The 20,824-nt window shown below is 49.2% G+C and overlaps 1 protein-coding gene across 1 annotated transcript in view; it reads right to left on the minus strand.

The window, feature by feature from the left end:
• Nucleotides 1-1,028: 1,028 nt before the first annotated feature.
• The window catches only part of Epas1 (endothelial PAS domain protein 1), an 82,448-nt gene continuing 62,652 nt past the window's right edge, over nucleotides 1,029-20,824 (minus strand). Inside the window, exons 7-16 of the mRNA XM_046424877.2 lie at nucleotides 17,156-17,262; nucleotides 11,469-11,616; nucleotides 10,607-10,815; nucleotides 9,378-9,568; nucleotides 8,757-8,867; nucleotides 6,905-7,395; nucleotides 6,088-6,214; nucleotides 5,800-5,914; nucleotides 5,370-5,543; nucleotides 1,029-3,313 (exon numbers count right to left, since the gene is read on the minus strand). Of these exons, the coding sequence (XP_046280833.1) occupies nucleotides 3,162-3,313; nucleotides 5,370-5,543; nucleotides 5,800-5,914; nucleotides 6,088-6,214; nucleotides 6,905-7,395; nucleotides 8,757-8,867; nucleotides 9,378-9,568; nucleotides 10,607-10,815; nucleotides 11,469-11,616; nucleotides 17,156-17,262 (1,825 nt within the window). The 3' untranslated portion in view covers nucleotides 1,029-3,161. The remainder of the gene's footprint in view (nucleotides 3,314-5,369; nucleotides 5,544-5,799; nucleotides 5,915-6,087; nucleotides 6,215-6,904; nucleotides 7,396-8,756; nucleotides 8,868-9,377; nucleotides 9,569-10,606; nucleotides 10,816-11,468; nucleotides 11,617-17,155; nucleotides 17,263-20,824) is intronic.

Genomic DNA, 20,824 nt, shown 5'->3' on the forward strand with positions numbered 1-20,824 from the left:
GGGCCCTGTCATAAAATATACCTCCTAACCAGATGTAGCGCATGAGAGAGAACTACTGGCTCAAACTAGGTTCAGGTTCTATTTCTCCCATGGAACTTGCATAAGTCACTTAGTGTGAGTCTTTTGCATCTGTTAAACGGGTACTCACAGCGTTGCTTAGGCTGAGGCTCAAGTGAGCTACCAGGTCATGTGAGACCATATGTTATGGACCAAACCATCAGACATACAAGATGCAGCAGTCGTTCCTAGGGCTGACAGTGGGAGCAAAGGTGCTGCTGGCTCTCCCCCTACCTTCCACCAGCTCCAGAGTCACATCACAGAGGCAGGGGCTTGCTCAGAGGATGTCGTTTACAAAAGTCACGTTTAAAATAAGGAAATTGCCAGGACCCTGTCCAATGCTGGGCTTTTACTGTCTGAGGTCATCGTTGCTCTTCTCATTTACATTGGACCTGGAAATCCCTGGTTGAGCCTGGCCACCTCCAAAGTAAACTCCTTTCTAACTACTAGATTCCAGGCTGCCCTTTCTTTGGGAACCTTACTCAAAGTGCAGCATGAACACCCATAGACCAGAATGGCTTTCAAACCGTCTCATGTAGTTTTTTGAAGGTAGAGACTATGACTTCTTTCCTTGGGTTCCCACAGGATACGAAGAAGAAGAAGAAAGAAGAAGAAAGAAGAAGAAGAAGGAGGAGGAGGAGGAGGAGGAGGAGGAGGAGGAGGAGGAGGAGGAAGAGGAGGAGGAGGAGAAGAAGAAGAAGAAGAAGAAGAAAAAGATGGTGGGGGGTATTCTGAGGCAGATAGAAAAATACCTGCAGAAACACAGAAGAGACAGCATGGCTTCTCAGGCTTAGGCATTGCCAAGTGGTAGTAATACTCTTTCCTTCCTTCACCAGTCTTCCTGTCAGCTGGCCTCAGTGGTCTCAGGTCAGGGCCATCATTCATTCTCTGTAAACTATTTAATAAGTACTTCACTTTCCACTGGTGCAGCCCATGACAAATCCACAGGAAATAAGAGCCACCAGCAGCGATAGGATCAGAATACTTTAATAAGATATCAGTGTCAAAATACATTTCCTTATAAAGTTAAGCTCCCAGACAGTTATAATGTTGTCAGTAGGAATTTGACAATATAATAATGTTCATGAAAATTGTTATGTTGACAAGTAAGGTTAATGTGAAGCTTGGAATATTTTTCAGACTGTTTTAGTAAACTGCAAGGGTAAAATGCCCTTAATGCTGAGGCAACAAACACAGGAAATCAAACACCAGAGTTTACATGTCGGTAACCCTTCAAGTTCTGCCGCCGTGTGTCAGATGACACTGTGCTGCTCAAGTGTGACTTAGGCAACACAGCAAGTGGGTAATTTTCTCTTATATCTTAGATTTCTTTTGAAAGCCAATATTTGATTTCGGCAATAAGTCCCTCTAAGCTTACCAAATTCTTAGCTGGATGTACTTTGTGTTGTGTGTGTTTAGAAACTTTTTATGGTACCCATGACAGAAAAGTTCCATGTTGATTGGTATTTAAAAACCAAAAGGTGTTGTCCCTCTTGCCCAGTGAGTTACAAAGTGCTCTGGGAACACTATTTTCAGTGCTTCCTACCTATATATGTCACTGCATGTGACAGAGACCTCAGCGAGGGCCTGAGGCTAGGAGCCATCCCTGGAGGTCCAACTGCTTCCCACCAGTAGGGGGCGCTGCACTTTGGCCTTGCAGGGCTGTCTGCCCATAGGCTTGAGTGAGGGGCATAAGGCTGGGGCTGGTGAGGACCTGCTGCCCCCGCCCCCACCCTTTGGTACCCTCTCTCAGTCCAGCTCCAAGGTCATGAGCTAGGAGGATGTGGACTGGGTCACCAAATCATTTTGAATCCTCACTTGTTTCCATGAATTCCCATCGAAACCCTTTCATGGTAGTTCTGGAAATATTCTAATGTGCCGCATGAGAGACTGTTAGAGTCACATAGCTCAGTGCACTTGAAGGGCTAGCAACATAACCTTAAGAAAAGTTAAAGCACTTCCTCTCCCTTAGCATTCTCCCCACCCCCACCCCTGACGTGCCATCAGACCCTCTGGCAGCAATAATAATACATACATACATACATACATACATAATACATAGAGAACATGAGGAGAAGACAGCTTGCGCGCTCCCACTTAATGATTCCACGTCTTGGATTGTTTGGCACACCTATGGCATGTCGCAAAAGCAAAAAGCCAACAAAGAGAGCTCTCTAGCAGTGTTAGTACAGGCCTGTGGGAGTACTGTACAGTTCTGCAGCGCCAGCAATGCGGAGAGAAGTAACATTAACAGCTTCAAAAAAGATCTTAAAGTGATTTTGTGAGCAGGATTCTATTTCCGTTTCTAAGTTTTTAGATATTACAAAGTACCCATATATATGATAAACACTTAACCCAGATATAAATTTTCCTTTAAAAAACTCAGTTATGCTTTTGAATAATAATAAAAAATCCACCAGATTGGGGGTGGGGGGAAACACCAAACAGTTTAGGAAAAGCCACACTGTGCAACTTTCACAGGTAACCACATATGTTGGAGTTCGCCCTTCACATTGCTTTTTTTTTTTCCCATAGAAGTCATATCAAAATTAGAGCAAAGAGTCAGCTTAAAAAGAAAAAAAAAAGAATGAAATTTACCATATGGTGATTAATTAAAAAAAAAAGAAAAGAAGGGCTTTGAGAGAGAGAAGCCACAAACAAGCTTGGAAAGCAAAGTCCTTTTTCTCTTTGGCAACAACAATAACAACAACAACAAAAAATCTTTTTAGTTAAATGGAGCCAAAGCTTTCCCTACAGGAGGGCAGACATACAGCAGATTCATTAGTATGGACACTGTGTGTGACAGAGAAACCTCCGGGTAATATAAATTAGAAGTAATCGAAGGCAGGGAGAAAAAAAATCTTATAAAATTTAAGAACATTTTAATTGACAGCAAAAAACATAGCAAGTAAAACAACTGTGTATTTTAAAAATAAGGATAATAAAGTGAGCATCTCAGAAAAAGGCCACTGCTTGGTGACCTGGGCAAACTGACCAGGTAAGTACATCTTGTAAAAAGTGTGCTGGTGTTAGAGATACCTAGTTGCAAACACAGACGCAGGGTGAGGCCGGTGGGACGGCGTCGGCAGCGGTGAAGCCCTGGCTCAGGTGGCCTGGTCCAGGGCTCTGAGGAGGTCCCCTCCTTGCAGGAGTGTGGAGCTTCCTGGCACGGGAACATTCACCTCACAGTCGTATCTGGTCAGTTCGGGCAGCAGGTAGGGCTCAAACGAAGGCCCAAGCAACCGGCTTGCCATGCCTGCAAGAAGGTTTGGGATCATATTTTAAAGGCCTAAATCAAACACTGGCAAAGCATCCATTCCATGACTAGCAGGGAGGAGAAGGGCACGTGCAGAAGGAAAGGAGTGTCTCCAGTGTCCCTGCTGGGGGTCGGAGGGGGCAGCCCTGACTTCACTGTGCTCCTTCAGTGCTCTTTCCAGGACCTACTCCCTGCTCACAGGATGACCCAGCAGAGAAGGCAGCAGCTTCCAGACTCAGCAGCACTGAGACCCCCTCAAAAGAGGGAAGCAGACCGCACACAGGCAGGGCTCTGGGAGGAGGAGGGTGTGTGGAAGAGGGTTTGGGAAGAGCCCCAAAGATTGCTGGCCCCAAGCCCACCAGGCACTGGCAGCAGGGAGGAAAGGGATTCAGAACCTGTAAGACCTGTGCCACAGGCAGGCCCACACGTGTGCAGGGTCCCTCTGCAGATCCAAGGGTGCAAAGACCCCATTCCTCCTTATCCCTGGGTCGCTCTCCAGATGAGTAGAAGGACACAGGGGAAACAGTCACAGGCCACCCCAGGAGGGGAAGGCTTGGGCACTGCGGGAGCGGCCCTGCAGCTCTTCAGCAGCTCTTTCCTTTCCCTTGGCTTATCTGGAGAGCCTCATCCCCTGTGGCCACTCCCTCCTGGACCTGCTGAGTCAGAGCCCTCCAGGGCCCATGCCTCCCTCCTATGCCCACACTGGGGTGGTACCAACAGGTATTTGCTCACCACCCCTTGCTGATTTCCCCTCTTCTTTTATTAGTGTTCAGAAATGACCTGAGTTGAAAAGATGATTTCCCCTTGATTCCCACATTCAAGGAATAGTCACTCAACTTGATGCATCGCAAATCTCTCACTGAAACTTCCTGGCTTGCCTGCCAACCAGCTGATAAACAGCAGAGCTGGAATTCAAGCCCAGGGCTGTCTGGGGCTCTGCAGCCTGGGGCTACGAGCATGAAACTGTAAGTTTTCCAAACTTATACTGCTGAGGACAAGGGTCTGGTATGTTTTTCTAAAACCACAAATTATGTTCATGCCAAATAGAAACCTCCTTGTTAAGATACTGTTTCCCATCTATGTTTTGGCAATTGTAACTGAACCTTCTAGAAGACAGTCCACTGGTGACCTCTCCCAGAGCTCCAGGCCATCCTCCTGCCATCTGTTTTCAGCTCCTGCCTGACCTCAGAGTGATGCCCCATGTGCTGATAGGGCTTTGAGCACTACAGCAGTAGGAAAAACCGTGTAAAAGACACAGGTTCTGGACTCTCAAGAGCCCTGAGGTGATCGGATCGCTGGAGGGTCCTTTCTAAATCTCTGTGGGCAGATGGCCTTCAGCCCCTGCACCTATACTTCTAGGGAGGGAGAGTCCATGCCTCTCCAGGTGGCCACCTTTCCACGGCAGCAAGCTTTTCCTTGCACAAAGCCAAGATCTCCTACCTGGTGATGTCCATCTCCTGTCTTTGTGTACCCCGATCCCATGCACTCTCCTTAACTCTCTCTTCTTTAATAGCCCCTCCTACATCACAGCTTCTGGTCCTTCACCTCTGAACACACACTCTGTCAGTCTTCCACCTTCAGATCCAGCCCCTTGGGGTTTGGATTCTTCCCTTCGGCTCTCTACCCTGAATCTATGTTAGGTGTTTTGATGTGCTTTACCCATTTTGGACCCACCCCCTGGGGGTCCTCGCTGGTCAGAGGCACTGTCGAGGGAACTGTGCAGAGAGTGCTAAACCAGGGTGTGTGAGCTTTGAGAAGGGGCTCTTTGGGCAAGTCATTTCCAAGCACTTCTCTGTGCCTGGCACCGAGCAGGTCCTGAAAGAAAGGAGAGGGGTGGTCTTGGCCCTGGGAAACCCAGCACTACAGTGGGCTGAAGAATCCCATGAATGGTACCCAGCATGGCACCAGGGGACATCAGGGACTCTGTGAAGGCAATTGTTTTAAGTTTTCCAAGTGCTAAATTGTTCCATGAAGGCAGCTGTTCCTCATCTCCCTACCCAGTCAGATCTCCATGCACATCAGACCCTAGGAGGGGCACCAGCTTCTGAGGACGCACCTGACACCTTGGGAGTTGATGGCAGGCTGTAGTTCTGGTACTGGGAGGCACAGCACTGCAGGGGGAACCCACTCTTGGTGTTCTCCCTGGAGCTTATTGCAGATGGCGGCTGCGGTGGAGGCAGGTGTCTCAGGGGCTGGCCCAGGCCCCTCATGGGGTTTTGAGTGAAGTCATCTGAAAGACCAAGGCCGGAGAATGAAAGTGTTAGCATCTGAGGGAGGGAAGGGGCCGTGAAGTCCCCAGCAGCACTTTTGTTTCACAGAGGTACTCGGAATCCCAGCCAGCCCCTGGGACTGCAGAGCCCAGAGACTGCAGACAGCATCAACACCGGCCCGTCCTAGCAGGGCGCAGGGAGCAAGTGAGTGGAGGAAGCAGGATGGACCCTGAGTCCCCAGCCCTCCACCCAAACCCGCGGCCCAGGCCTGCTCACCAGTGGGGCCTCTTGCACTCGGGGGTTTGTCAGGCATCAAGGGGCAGTTCCCACCCCTGAGGCTCTTCATGCGTTTCCACATCAAATGGGGATTGCTGCCGCCTGGAGGGTCCCCCTGTGTGTGGGAAGGGCAGATATAGGGAGAGGGATGGAGATGCCCCCACCCTGCTCCCCAGGGCCTGGACAGGCACTTGGAGGTGCTCACAGCAGGCTCAGAGTCACCCACCAGCCTGGCTGAGGACTGGGGTGGGAGGGTGCCTATAATGCTGCCAGTCAGAGATTGCTTACCCCACTCGTGTCCTGGAAGGCTTGCTCCTCACACTCCAGTTGGCGCTTCAGCTTGAGCTTGTTGGAGAGGGCTATCATGGCCGGGCTCATCGCGTCTGGGCCCCGAGGCCCGAAGCCCTTTGCAGACCTGCCAAGCCCAAGAGAGTGGGCCGTGAGGTTGTCTAGAGCCATGCTGCTCGGTGCCTTCACCTGGACCCAACTCTTTTATGACTGGGGTGACTTGCAGACCCAGAGGGCAGAGTGGCAGAGGGGGCTGCGTACCTGGAGGTTAAGCTATAACTCAACCTCCGTTTCTTCTACCTGGCCAGATGCTGAATGGTTCAAGCCACTTGCATCACCTCCACATGCCTGTCCATCTGGGCTGCCCTCGGGTGTGGCTGCCCATGAGGTGACATTAGTCCCTAAGGGATTTCTTTTGCCTCCATCTCTCCCCTGCCTAAGCTGCTCGGCTCCCTCTTGCTTCCCACTGAAGATCAGCTGGGATGCTCTGTGAAGGTCACGTACCCCATGGAAGCAAAGTCACACGTCAACCACTGAGACTTAGCGAGCTTCCAGCTGGTTGAAATGGGGTTTATTGGAGAGATTAAAAGATGCCGAGAGAAGGTAAAGTTGGGGCTCACGTGGTCAGTAGAGGACACTGCAGTGGGAGACTTGGGCCATAGGAAGGCTCTCAGAGTTCAGAGAAGATCTAAAGGGATCAGAGGCCTGGGGGTGGGAGATCTCTGGGGCTCCAGTTATCCCATGGGTGAGTGCCTATCTGTCCCTTCCCTGCCCAGCCTAACCCCAGCAGATGCAGCCAAGGGTCTCTGCCACTGACCTCATCTTGAACAAGGAGACTTGGGGCGAGGCGATGGGGGGCCCCAATGGCGATGCCCCCAAGGACTCAATGTGCTGATCCCCAGCAGGCCACTTTGTGGGCCCAAAATGTAATGGTGGATCTGGGGGCCACTGTGTGTTGGATCTGCCCCCCATGGAAGAGAGAGGGGTGCTAGCCTGGCCACAGCATGGTGGCAGTGACCCCTTGTTCCTGGCGTCAAAGAAGATGGAGGACATGGGCCGGTGCTCGGGCTCTGTCTTCTTGTTTTCCAGCTGCTGCTGGTACTTGTCCAGGAGGAAGGGGCCGTGCGAGGCCACAGGGGCCAGAGGCTGGAAGATGCTTGTCATGGCGCTGAAGCAGTGCTGCGGGGCGGGCTGCGGGCTCTCTGGCAAGCATGGCTCTTCCGGGCAGATGGGGCTTAGCTGGAAGTCCTCCCCATCCATGGGGATGTAGGGCGCCAGAGTCTCCAAGTCCAGCTCATTAAAATCAGTCTGAGGAGAGAGAGCAAGGGCACTGCGGCTCAGTGGTTGGTGTTATTCCAGTCCCTCGTCCCTCCAAGGCCCCTACCAGAGCCACTCATCTCAAGCAGGACTTCATCATGTTACTCCCCTGCTCACCTCCAATGGCTCCCCATGCAAAATACTCAGACTTGGTCATTTAATGAGAAAGGTCTTTGGTCAAGGGTCATCAGCCTTTCTATGTTATCCCTCCATCTGGCTCCACAAGTCTCCCGGTTCACTAGTGTCACCTTCACACCCATCCTGAAATGCTCTCCATTCCGCCCATCACAATCTGCCTGCCTTCCCAGTCGGGGAAGCCCCACCCCTGTCATAAAGCTGTCCCTTCCTACTCCAGCTGCAGTGGTCACCCCTTCCATGTCTTCCTGACACACTCAGGCCTGTGGTTCACAAAGTGACTCCTGGGGATACAGGACAGCTTGTCCTCACCTCCCTCGTATGACTGGCACAAGCCTAGGCATGCAGTATAGGTGCCCAGGGTACATCTGTGGAAGTGTACAGCCAGGCTCCAGGGAAGGGGGACTTTATTCCAATCAGCAGGTATGTGGAGGCCACACTTAGGTTCCCAGTGTCAGGAAGGGACCCACAAGGAATACTCATGCATAGTTGCAGAAAGAAGTACCTTCAGGGACTGACCCCCTCACTTGGGAATACAGCTTAGCAATGGTCACAACTATAGGAAACAGCACAAGCAGGTAGTTCCAGTTATTTTGTGGAACAGATGGAATGTCTGCCAGGCAGGATAAAAGAGGGAGATCTGGATGAATAACTCCAGACAAATGGGGGAGTAATGATTTTCCCTGGGGTTTTATTAAACACACACCTGTCCACCCACCTCATCCTTTTATGTTTGTGCAAAAACATGAGGCCTTATGAAGCTGTGTATAAATGAAAGTTTGTCAATCAGATATCATTTAAAAATGCATTTCAAATAAAATGACAGATTCTATGATGAATGTATTTGGGAAGGGAGTAATTGTCCCCTATGATTAGAAATGTTTTGTGAATCTAGATGAGCTTTTGAAGAGGATGGCTTCCTTAAAGAAAGGTTCAGTGTTGTAGTTTTGGTTTGCATGTGTAAAAAGAAAGTTACCCAAATAAGTAGAAGGTAAATAAGCTGAGAGTTAAACATGGACGCTCTGGATTTAACACAGGTAGAGCAGAGGACAGGAGTTGGAGGTGGGGTGACCCTAAGCCCCCTGTCCCTTCACTCATTTTAGGGACCTCAGCCAAATTTCCCCAGTGGTCTTTGCAACAAAAGGATGGACAGGCATCTTTGCCACTCACCAGAGAGCATGCATGCACACCACTGTGTCTGCTGCATGGTGACCTACCTGGGTGCTGCACTGATCCTTTGACTCTGTATCCATGGCAAAGAGCTTCTCTATCACTTCAATCTTGAGGTCATCCCCCAGAGATGAATAATAGTCTCCAGGGCTGCTGGGCTGGGGATCAGGAAGAAGGGGGACTGAGTCAAGGACATGGCACTAGTCTCCCCCAGAAATCCAATGTGGAAGGAGAAATACATTCCTGGACCCGCTCAACTCTCCTCCACCAAGTATTTGTAGAGGGGCTATTGATGAGCTGTGTGAATTAGATCAAGTCGCCAACCTCTCTGAATACCAGTGTCCTCACCACAAAAAGTTCCTATCACTTTACGGAGTGTCTTGAGAAGCAAACAGGATAAAGGCTGTGGCCAGTGGGGTTCTGCAACGGCAGCCCTACGACCTGCATAGGGACAAGCTGGGTGCTCAAAGCTCTTTAAGGAATCGCCATTTTGGTGGGGGTGGGGAATGGATACCAACAGTCAGCCAGCAGTTCTAAGCCCTGGCAGGTGAATGGCCACGTTCTGGACTCTGTGATAACTGAAGGAAGAGAAGGATCGTCCCTTCAGCCATCCTCAGGAAGAGGAGCCCTCCCTCTCCATATTCTCGCCCAGGGGTGGGGAAGCTCACCGTGGAGCAGCTGCTGCTGCTGCTGGTGGCACTGGGGGTGGTGCTGCCCAGGGTAGCCACCTGGGGCACGGTGAAGGCAGGCAGACTTCCAGCTTCGTTCTGGGCACCATGGCTCCTCAGCTCTGCAGCCCATGGCTGGCCTGGGGGCAGGATGGCCTTTCTATAGGGGGACTCCTCGGGGTTCTGGTTCCCTGTGGAGGCAAGGGCCTGCTCAGCTGAACTTCTCTACCACAGGCACCAGGTAGAGGAAGCTGAGAAGGTGCACAAAGGGGCCTGAAAGGGTCTTGAAACCTGCCTGGGGCTCAGCCCTCAGTGCCCCAGGTGGATCATGGCCTCTGACTGGGGCTATGATTCAATGCACAGATTCCCTGTAAAGGGAGCAGGCTCTTGGAACAGTTCATTTTCAAACTAAACTTATCCAGAGCTACTTTTCCTGAAAAGCAATCCAGAATATAGAGGAGGAAGTGATGGCAGAAGTACTGGGCCACTGGCCTCAGGATTTATTACCAAGAAACAGGGGCTACAAAGTGTCTGGTGCAAGGGCCCACTTGCCCTTTATGATTCTTTGAAGTGATTCTCACGTGGCCTCTCAAGAACACACCCGAGAGGGAAAAGGTGAGCAGAGACAGGGGTGGTGATTCTTCCATCGGCCACAGAAAGGCCAGGGGAGGGCGACTACCTAGAAAGGGGGGCTTCCCAGGTCCCCTGCTAGGGTGTCTCCAGGAGGGGAGCAGGGAAGGGTCAGGAACGCTGGGAACCATATGACTTGTATCCCGGGGAGACAGGCAAACATTTTAATCAAGTTGGGCATTTGAGGGCTGACTCCTGGCCCTTCTGGAATTTTCCCTCCCATTATCCCAATTTAACTCTCCCTCTAAACAAGCCGGCCATCCTTTGAGGTCTAGGAGGGGATCCACCCTCTCTCTGGGGCAATGTCCACATCCCCCCAACCCTTGCTCGACTCTCCCTGCCTGTAGTGAAGCAGCGGCTCTCATGACCACCTCCCTCAGTACTTCACGAGGGCAGATTTAGGATGGTCTTGGTGGCAAGGGCACATATGCTTCTTTCATGTCCTTCAGAGCCTGGCTGCTGACAGATGATAGCGAGATGTTGGGGGAGGGCCAGGGACAGCTCTGGTTTAGGAAAAGCTGTAGCTGGGAAGGCCTGTTTTGGTAAGAACCATCCCTAGTCCCAAGAGGGATGGGCTCAGCTCAGCTGAAAGCACCCACCGAAATCCAGAGAGATGATGGCATCTCCTGGGGTGGGGGCCAGCTGGGCCAGCTCTTCGGGCTCCTCCTTCAGCTTGGTGAACAGGAAGTTACTCTTCTCAGATACCTCGCCACTATTGTCAAAGATGCTGTTCATGGCCATCAGGTGAGGCTTGAACAGGGATTCAGTCTGGTCCATGGAGAAAACCACGTCGTTCTTCTCAATCTCACTAATGGGACAAGAGAGCCATTGAGACCTTCTGCATTTTCCAGTAATATCCTCTGGCTTCCCTAGGCACACAGAAACTCTGATAGCCACGCCTCTCCGACTAAGTGATGGGCAGGGACACTGGCATTTTGTGAACAGCCACACAACGGAGGCCTGTGAGCTGTGGAGGCAGTGAGGGCAGGGGCATCCTGTGTACACATGCACCTGTTTGGGGTGCTGCCTTAGACTGTGTTGAGCTGGGGGGGTATGCAGGAGGGTGGACACTTTTGCTTGTTTCACCCTCACAATGACGTTTTCAGGTATTCTTCCCACGCACTGTAGAGGGAAGTGGCTAGATCTGCTTTTCCCAGAAAGCACGAACAATTCTCTTGCTCATTTCCCCATTCAGAAAATATTAAGAGACTACTGTGTGCTTTCTGCCTCCCTATGTACCACAGTGTAATGACAGATAAGTGGGAAGGGGCAGAAGAAAATCCTAAGGATCCCAGTTCCTAAGATCTCCACGGGAAGTCCTCTCAGGCTCAAGGATTACTACTGTCAACAGCTCCCAGAGGTGGTGCCCAGGGTTCTGAGAGGCTGGGTGTCCCCATGCCTGTGGCTCTCAGGCACTCCTGCGCACCAGGTCCCAAAGCCCACCAGCCCTCACACACTTACCTCAGGACATAGTTGATGCACATGATGCACTGAGGCTGCAGGTTGCGAGGGTTGTAGATGACTGTCCCTTGCGTCTCTAGCCACACGTAGCCCCCATGCTTTGCAAGCATTCGGTACTGGCCACTCACCACCTGTCCCTTGGTGCACACTAGGGGAGGAGAAAAGGAGCCTGAGGTGAGAGAGGTAGGGGAGTGGTGTGCACCACAGGCTCAGGAGACTCCCCAAGGAGGGCAGGTGTACAGGGGGACAGATAGAACGGGGACCAGGGAGAGGGAGCTGGGAGGGAGCTTAGAGATCATCTTGGCCAACTCTTCATTTTCAATGTAGGCAAAGGAGGTTCAGAGAGGGCACAGGACTTGCCCACAGCTGTACAGCTAGAGGGGACCCACTTACTCTGAAGCTTTGCAATACCCTGTCCCCAACCTTCCTGAGTGAGGCTCCTGGACCAGCTCAGCTGTGAGCAGAGTCTAGAGCAGCACCTGCCCTGCTTTCCTCATGGGGTTCAGTGAAAGGAAGCCCCTGCCCTGTAATGCACTCTAGGAAGTGGGGGGCTTGCACACAGCGTGGAGAAAGGCTGACCTCAGAGCCACCTTCTGCAGCAGGCATGTCACCAATGCCCTGCTTGTGGATACAAACATGTTGGTTCCTTTGCTTTCATGGCTATCCTCCACCTTTAGGGCCAGAGAAGCTTTGAGGTAAACCCCTCCACTCTCCAGCTGGGGTCCAGAAGGGCCGGGACCCCAGCAGCCCCTACAGCCTCCTCTTGAGCGGTGGAAAGTCCTTGCACTCCTCTCAGCTGCCCCGTGGGCTGCTGACCTGCTTATGGCTTCTCTGCTTTCCCAGGTTATTCTGTTCATTTTAGGGTTTTTTTTTTCTCCTGTCTAAAATGCATTGAGAAGGGGATCCTGTGTTTATTATCTAAAAACATCGGGGAAGGGGCGTCCCATCCTGGCCTGTGCTTGGCCCACAATGCTCTACCTGCTGTCATTGAAAAGGAATTGATAAGTCCCTTTATTCTAATGACTACTACTGTGAGAATTGCTGACGGTTTTCCTACTTGTCCATCTGCTTTCATTCCTTAGGAATGAAAGAATTCCAGCTCCAAAACCCCCAAGTCACAGAGAACTGGAAAGAGGCACATGATGGACAGGCCAGGTAATCTTACTAGTTTGGGGACTTTGGGAAAGGTTTCCTCCTCTGCAAAAGGTATCGATAACAGTAGAAGTAATGATAATAATTATTAGCTATCTGGTATACCACTGTTCATACTAAGGGCCAAACGCACTTGCCTGGTTTATTGGCCACACAAATGTTGTATGGGAAAAGCCACCTGTTTCCCAAAGCTACTAGTATGTATAGTGATCAGGGCCTGTCACCAACAGTTATGTTACACGTTTGCAGATAATGTCACAGGGACCCCCTGGGAGAATATACAGGTTTTTTGTACACAGAGTCTCTCCATTTCTCCTGGTGGGCTTGTGGGCTCCCTCCCCATTCACTAGCCCCTGAAGTGGAGGGATGCAGCTCGGTTCACAGTAACGCTGCCTGTAAACCATTAAGCTTGTGTTTTGCTTGGCACAGTTTACCCTCTTCAAAAATTTAACAAGCACCTGCAAGGTGCAGGAATTAATGTGACTTACATGAGCACAGTGCTTTGCAGTGTCCAAAACGGTCTCATGAGATGAATTCATTTCTGCAAAGCAATTAGATCAGTGCCTGGCACCTAAGGCACTCAATGAGGCTCAGTGTCATTGTTACCTCACCAAACAAGCAACATCACGAGCGACCTATGATGACTTCTGTTTTACCTCTGAAGAAACTGCAGCCTGCACAGATTTGCTTTTGCTGAGAACTACTGAGTAATTTGCTGAAAGGCCTCTTCAGTGGAAACGGTACACAGGATCAGTCTAAATTGAGGACTCCTACACCAAACTCCGTGTGCTTTCCATTTGTAAAAACAAACCTTATTGAGGTTTAATTGGCTTTCTGTAAAAATGCACCCATTTTAAGCACGTAGAGCAATGAGTTTTGACGAATATACACGATTTGCATGCCTATCACCATAGTGATGGTAGAGAATTTCCCCATTATTCCCACAAAGCCATATGCCTCCTGACATTAGCTATTCCCATCCCTGGTCCTAGACAACCACTGATCTCTTGTCCCTCTATATTGTTTTCTTTTTTTCCTAAATTTTCATATGTGTGAAATCTCACAAAAAGAGTGCATACCCTTTTGCATCAGACTTCATCACACTCGCTCCGCAGGTTTTTGAGATTCATTATATTGTTCCAGGCATTTTGGGCTTGTTCCTTTTCACTGATGAGTAATATTCCATTTTATGAATGCACCATCTGGATGTTTGAGTTTTCAATTTGGTATTGTTATAAACAAAGGAGCTATGAACATTTGTGTACACATCTTTGTATGGTTATATATTTTTAGTTCTTGTGGGGGCAACTTTGAGGGCCATCTCTAGATTATCCGATAAGCATATGTTCCTATTATGAGAAGCTGCCAAAGCATTTTTCAAAGTGGTTGTATCATTCTCATCCAATCCTTTATCAAGGGAGGAGATATAGCATCTTTAAATATGAAGAAACTAAGGCTGGAAGGATTGTGACTTGCTTATCTTCACATAGGACAACAGTGACAGAGTCTAGGCTGGGTAACAGGTCTTGTGGCTCCCAGGTCAGTGTTCTTTGACTACATTATCTTGAGTCAAAATCGAGTGGGAAGGTAGAATTTTCTGTTGCCACTGTCCTAAGCCCCCATGGACTCCTTGACCAAAGGAGCAATTGTTGTCTTCTCTGTGCTATCCAGGCTCCCCGGCTACAATGAAACAATTCTTGCACAATTTCAAGTGCCTGGAATTAACTTATTTAGATGGCCCTTAATGCAAACCAAGTTCAGGGTTCTTATTCTTTTTGATTAAACAGTGCAGCAAGCAGAGATTGTAACTACATTTCTAATAATTGCAGACAAGGGCCTGCTCTGTCCCAGAATATAATTAACACCAGCTTTCTTCTCATCTGCTCATTAATGCCAGCCTTGGTGAGGGGCCTGCTACTTGGTAGCAAGATAGGCTTTTTATGGCCTTTAATCTTGTTTTCCTAAGAGCACATAATGTCCTTATACAACAAAGAGAAGCCAACCCCCAACCCCTCCTCTGAGAGTAATGATGTATAAATTATTAATCCATTTGGAAATGATGGCTTTCAATTATCTTAATCTGGTTGAAGATGGACCTTCCCCGGCCATTGATTGCAATGGTAAGCATTTCCAGACTGACACATAGACATGTGTCAATTTGGGATCTTAGTGTATAGACCTGGACTCGCCTCAAACCTGAGCCTCCAGTTACTCCACAACATGGTGTGAATGTATATGTAACTTTATTGGCAGTACCCCCTCCCCCCAAAAAAATGAGACACACACATACACCCCCTCTGCAGACTGACTCCTGTCATAACTGATGCTGACCCAATTTCCAACTCATGTGGATTTCGCTCTGCTGGACATGACCTTGCTGGCTGAATACTGGGCTCTGAGCTCAGGGCAGTGTTACTTGGCTCCCGCTGGGGAAGAAGGGAGCCTGTGATTCTTTTTGGGCTGTGAATCACCTTTAACTGTGCCCGATGCATACACACCCGGATCCAGTAAAATGACAGCAAGCGAACAGAAAACCCAGCAGATTATCCCTAGAGTCAGCAGAAAGCTGATATGACAAATTCTTATCCTGGCACTTTTTACAGTTCAAAGGAGTTCTAATAAGAAGGGGGGAAAAATCCTTGTATATGCTTGGGGACAAGTCATAATTTTTGCTACCTTGGGCGGTAGTACCCCCACCTAAAGATAAAGTATAATACTGTCCTCCAAGATGCCCAGAAACTTTTTACATTTGTCCCCTGCTTTGACTTCCCCCTTGGCTTAGAAGGCTGAGCTTCCCCCCAACTTTACATCTAAAGGCAGAGAGGCCCGGAAAGCCAGATCCCAGGGAATCAGGGGGTCAGCTGGCTAGAGCCAGGCCCTCGGTCCAGAGCCTGCATGCCTCTGCCAACATGCCTCGGTAGCAGGAACCCCTTGAGGACCACAAAAACCTGGGGAACCCAAAGGGAAGGCCAAAGCCATATCCTACATCGGGGGGCAGGTTATGACAGGGGCATATTCATGGGCACAGGGAGGTACTTCATCCTCCCTTCGTCATTCCTGGGTCCCTGAGTAGGACTGGATTTAGGTGGTTGTTTTTCTTTCTTTCTTTCTTTTCCCCCTGCCAGAAAGCACAGAGTGGGAAATTTCCCTGAGATAGTGGGAAAGTAGAGAATTTCTCTGAGATGCGATAATGGTGCCTGTTGTACTGTCAGATCAAACACAAAAGCCACAAGGAGGAAACAGAGGGGCCAATTAGAAACCTCTGTGACAATTCAGCAGCTCTTAGCTGCTCTCAACCTTAGCTGTCCTGACCTTGAGAGGGAGGGAGGGAGGGAGGGACAGATATAGGACAGGGACAAATATCTACATTTCCATTTACTTCATTGCCATCAGGGCCACAGAGAATCTTCTCAAACCTCATTCTAAACCATCTTTAATCCTTTGGTCTTCTCAGCATCTCTGTCTACCATACTGTACCAGGCACTATGTGAGATGCCAAAGTCAAAGATATAAGCCAAGGAGCTCACAGTCTCCTTTTTTTCTCCAGAAATAAGATCTCCTAGGGAAGAGATAAATTCTACCAATTTCTGTGGTTCATGGTGGGCCACATACAGCATTATAGGCCAAGAGTCCTTGCTGATGGGTTGTTTGGCTTTGAGGAAATCACCCTCAATCACCTGCACAGGGCAAGGTGGAACTGTGAACATGGCCAAGTGAACGTTCTAGAACTACCCTGTCTAACATGGTGGTCACAAGCCAAGTTTGGCTATTTAAATTTGTATCATTTAAATTCCAAAAAGTTCAGTTCCTCTGTTGCACTAGACATATTTCAAGTGCTGCCTAGGCCACATCTGCAGGTGGAACATTTCCATGGCACAGAGTTCTACTGGACAGCTCTATTCTAGAATCCTTGAGTTAGGCAGGGTTCCCCAAGCTACAGAGCAGTTTCCATTCCCCCACACCTTGTCACATGGACAGCCTCCTCTAAAGTTATGTTGATCTGGCAGGTGACCTTGTAGAGAACTAGGGCTGCCCCCACACCTGTCTGAAGAGGGTGTCATACTACCTTCCCCTCTGTGGAGCCCCATCCTTCTCTATCCTTCAAGATCCAACTTAGGTGCCCTTTCTTCTTTCCTTAATTTCCCCATTCCTCCTCTTCTATGCACAGATGTTCTTGCATTTATAGCACAAGCCCAAGCTGATTTCATGCTGTCCCAAAAGGTGTACAGAAGAATGCTCAGTGCAGGTGGCATGTGGGGACTGAGATGCAGTGCACCCTCCACTCTCCAAGCTGTAGGCCTTGGCTTGGGTGTGTCTGTTCCTTGGAGGAAGAGTCCTTTCTCTAATGTGCATGGAAGCATTCTATAGGCTAGTGGCTGCCTTGGTTTTCTAATGACTTGAAGGCTGTTATGTGCCACACAAGATGGCAGCTATAGGAAGGAAGTGACCCAGTCTTCTGTCTCATCAGTCACACCCCACTGAAGGCCAGATTCTACCAACACAGGGATGTCCCATGGGGCCCTCTTAGAACTTACAGTTCTGGTGACTTTTGGTCATGTTCTCTGAGTCCAGTGCATGGTAGAATTCATAGGCTGAGCGGCCAAGCAGCTCCTCGGGGTGGTAACCAATCAGTTCTGTGATTCTGAATGTTAAGAAAAAACAAAAAAAGCATGTGAGGAAGAAAAACCACATGAACTTCACATAGCATGTGAGCAGGGGCTCAAGAAGTTAAACCCAGAAGATGAAATAAAAGGTGAATATAACTTGGACTTCCTGGTCACACTGTTTATTCAAGCAACCATCATGTTCAACCTGCAATTGTGGGTCTAGCCAAACCCCTGCTGTTCTGCTCTTCCTGAGGTTATTCTGTGGGGGAAGAATAGCACCCCTGCCCCCGCCATACACACACAAGAACCACTGAAGGGGCTCACACCCCCACTCCACAAGTTTCCAGATAAAGGAATGGAGACAGAGGAGGGCAGACAATTCGCTTGATGTCCAACAAGTGTCCAGGGACAGAGCCAAAGTGAAAGCCGAGGCTCCTGATTACTAGCTCAAGCTCATTCTAGTAGAGGGTGATCCACTTGCAAAGTGGAAATTCTGTGGGCCCAAGTGGGGAAACAGCAGTGTTGGTCTCTGTGCTGAGCACAGAGAAAGGAGGAGTAGGGAGCCCATCTGCACTAAAACCTCAGGGCCTGGATGCTTCTTCTCAGGAGCTGCCCATGGCCTCAGGCATTCTGTGTCTACCTTCCTCAGCTGCTTCTACTGGTCTCTCCCTCTCCCTAAGAAGGGAAGGAGGGCAAGGGAAGTTGGGAGGAAGAAACCGGAAGCCAGGTGGAGAAGTGCACCTCCTTGCTACCCTCCCTGAAAAACAGGAGGCTCTGAAGGGTGCAGCTGTCCCAAAGGCCCCTGCGTTCCTTCTGTTGGGAGTCTGATTTGGGTGGAAGTAGGCAGAGAAAAGACACAATGTGGAGAACCATGAAGAATCACTTTACCCCCTTGGATCTGTGCTGGAATCATCAGAATCAACAAAGCCCTGCCTAAGAGCCACCATGTTCTTGGGCTGATCCCTCTCCCGTGTCACACCAAAATTATTTTTCACAATCTTTGTTATCTCACACATTTTCCCCCTCATTCTCCTGTTTACCTGGCCTATCACAAATTAGAAGTGCTGCTTGAGGCTTGTCATGATGAGCTGCTTCAGACACATGACCTGTAGGTATCAGAGGATGCCCATCGGCATCCATACGGGAATGTAGAACAGGAAGAGGGAGACAGGAAACAGGAAGCAGAGTGGAATCTTAGCATAGGTGGGCTCCCCTTCCCCGGCTCTTCCTCACTCCTGGTTAACACAGAGACAAAGACTGCTGTTTCCCCACTTGGGCCCATGGAATTTCCACTTTGCATGTGGATTACCCTCTACCGGAATGACCTTGAGCTACAAACTGGGTGACCTGCAGACTCAATTCCCCTAAAATAATCTTTCCCTCCTGCATCCCCTTAGTTAAGCACCCACAGAGTTCCATGTTGCCAACCACAGCAAGAGTCAACTGCCTGACTTCCAACATCCCCCACCCAAATCCAGTCTCCATCTTCCAAACAACTTGATTTTCAACTAATCTGCAGTATGCCATTGTGCCATGTGCTCTCTGTTTTGGTGTCCCTGCTGTCACACTTCCCCAGCCCTGGCAAACTCATTCCTGCCGCTAGGCTTTTAGGCCTCTTCTCCTCCAGTTTTTCCAAGTCCTGACTTTTGCATGGCCAGATCAAGAACCTCACCTTCTCCATAGAGCCCTCACCAACTCCTCCAGCCCTCACGACTGTCTCCTCAGTAAGTCCTAAAGGGCATGCAATGTCACCAAGAGCGTGCATTTGACTCTTCATATCATTCTCTGTCAGTCCCTGAACTCAAGGGTCACCTTCTCCTTTTGCCTCCCCTACAATGGAAGCCTAGTAAGTACTTTAGCACCTGGCCAGCAGACCATTTTTCTCTAAGGTGCAGCCGAAGCCTGTCTCTCCCAGCACTGCTAGGAACCTGGCACTAAGCATCTACTTTTCTTCTTTAAGCAGGATTAACAGCATCAACATGTCCTGGTGCATGCACACACAGCCTGCAGCAACCCTCAGGACATCCAATCCATCTTTTCTCTGCTCTGTAAGGTGTCTGGAATTAATGTGAGCAGCAAAGAGGCAAGTTGTCTGCTGGGATGAGACTTGGGAAGTGAGAGCCTTTCACACAGTGGGAAGCTCATCTGGGCTGAGAGGCTCAGGTCTCAGCTCATCGCCCAGCAGTAGTTTCTCCAGTGAGACTCCAGCTGCCCCTTATACCAGGCAGCTGGTCTCGCAGCAGGAGGATCTGTCCCCTCACTTAGCTCAGACTAAAGAGGTCTCTGAGCTCACTGGCAATGACTTGTTTGCTGAAGCTGACCCTGGGGGGAAGCACTCAAGGGCACCTTGGCTTGGTGATGATGAAAGGAGAATAAGGTGGTAGAAAGGTGCTGGCCCTACAACCAAACAGCTTGTCTTTTGAGTCAAATGCATCTCAGGCTTAGCCTGGGAACTGAAACCATTCTGGTGGCCCTGCTAACAACAGCTGTCCATTTACAGGCTCACTGATTTTCCAGATAAGCTGCTCCCATTCCTGGGCAGGGCTAGAATTTTCTAGAGACCCTCAATAATGAGTCTACAGGCATTCTAGGAAAGATATGATTCTATTTCCTGGAGGAATTAAATTTCCTTTCAAGATTAGAATCTTTTAATTAAAAATGTTCAAAGTAAATATTATAATCAGCTTCATAAGATGTTTTTCTAATCTAATTAACGTAATATCCATTGAAAGGCACACACACACACACAATGGGCATGTTTTAGAAGTGGACAAACAAACCTAGATTTCAAAATTGCCAGATATCTTCTTCCTAGCAGCTGTCATTTATCTTGTCAACTAAAATAAATATTTAATGTCTCTTTCTTCATTCCTTTAAACAGACTACTGTAAAAACTGGGAAATACACATATCCCGAACACAATTGAAGAATGTTCGAGTTGTCAGGCTTTACAAAGCCAGGAAACCCCAACTTAAAGCTAATGGTCATTTGCCCCCAACTGCAGGCACGTCGACGCCGGGCGGGAAGGTTAATGAACCGAGCTTGTTTATAGGATTGGCTACTGCAGCACACAGGGGCCTTCCCCGCTCATTTCCCGGGGCTCCGGACACACCACCAGAGCAGGGCTGTGATAACAGTTTCATCTGCAATCTCCATCAGGGCAGGGAACCTTTTTTTTTTTTTTTTTTCTCCTTCTTCCTAATTAAGGATGCTTAACTCACAGGGGAAAAAAAAATCAGTTTGAGTTCATCCACAAATTTCAAAGTCAACTCAGTAGGATGGCTCCACTTTAAGGAAACAGAGCTCTTAAGGCCTTAATTCCCTAGATTTCAACAATAAGGACGGTGAGTGCCCTTTCATCATAAAGTAGACCAAAGACTCAGTGAGGGGAGATGTAGACAAAGAAGACAGCCACACTGAGACAGGAGAAGGAAAAGAGAAAATAGGAAATATGGAGACAAAAGGGCGGTTCAGTTCTGAAGTTACTGTTCCCCAAGTAAAGGAGGGGGCCAGGCCACTCCTGAGTGAGAAGTGCCTGTCAGTGGGAACAGAGTCATTCATGGTCCCTCAACTGCTCTTCTTCCTTAAAAAATGTCC

This window comes from Marmota monax, unplaced genomic scaffold (assembly GCF_021218885.2).
Source record: "Marmota monax isolate L192 unplaced genomic scaffold, Marmota_monax_Labrador192_F-V1.1 WCK01_AAM20220418_F8-fsc00015, whole genome shotgun sequence".
Taxonomy (NCBI): Eukaryota; Metazoa; Chordata; class Mammalia; order Rodentia; family Sciuridae; genus Marmota; species Marmota monax.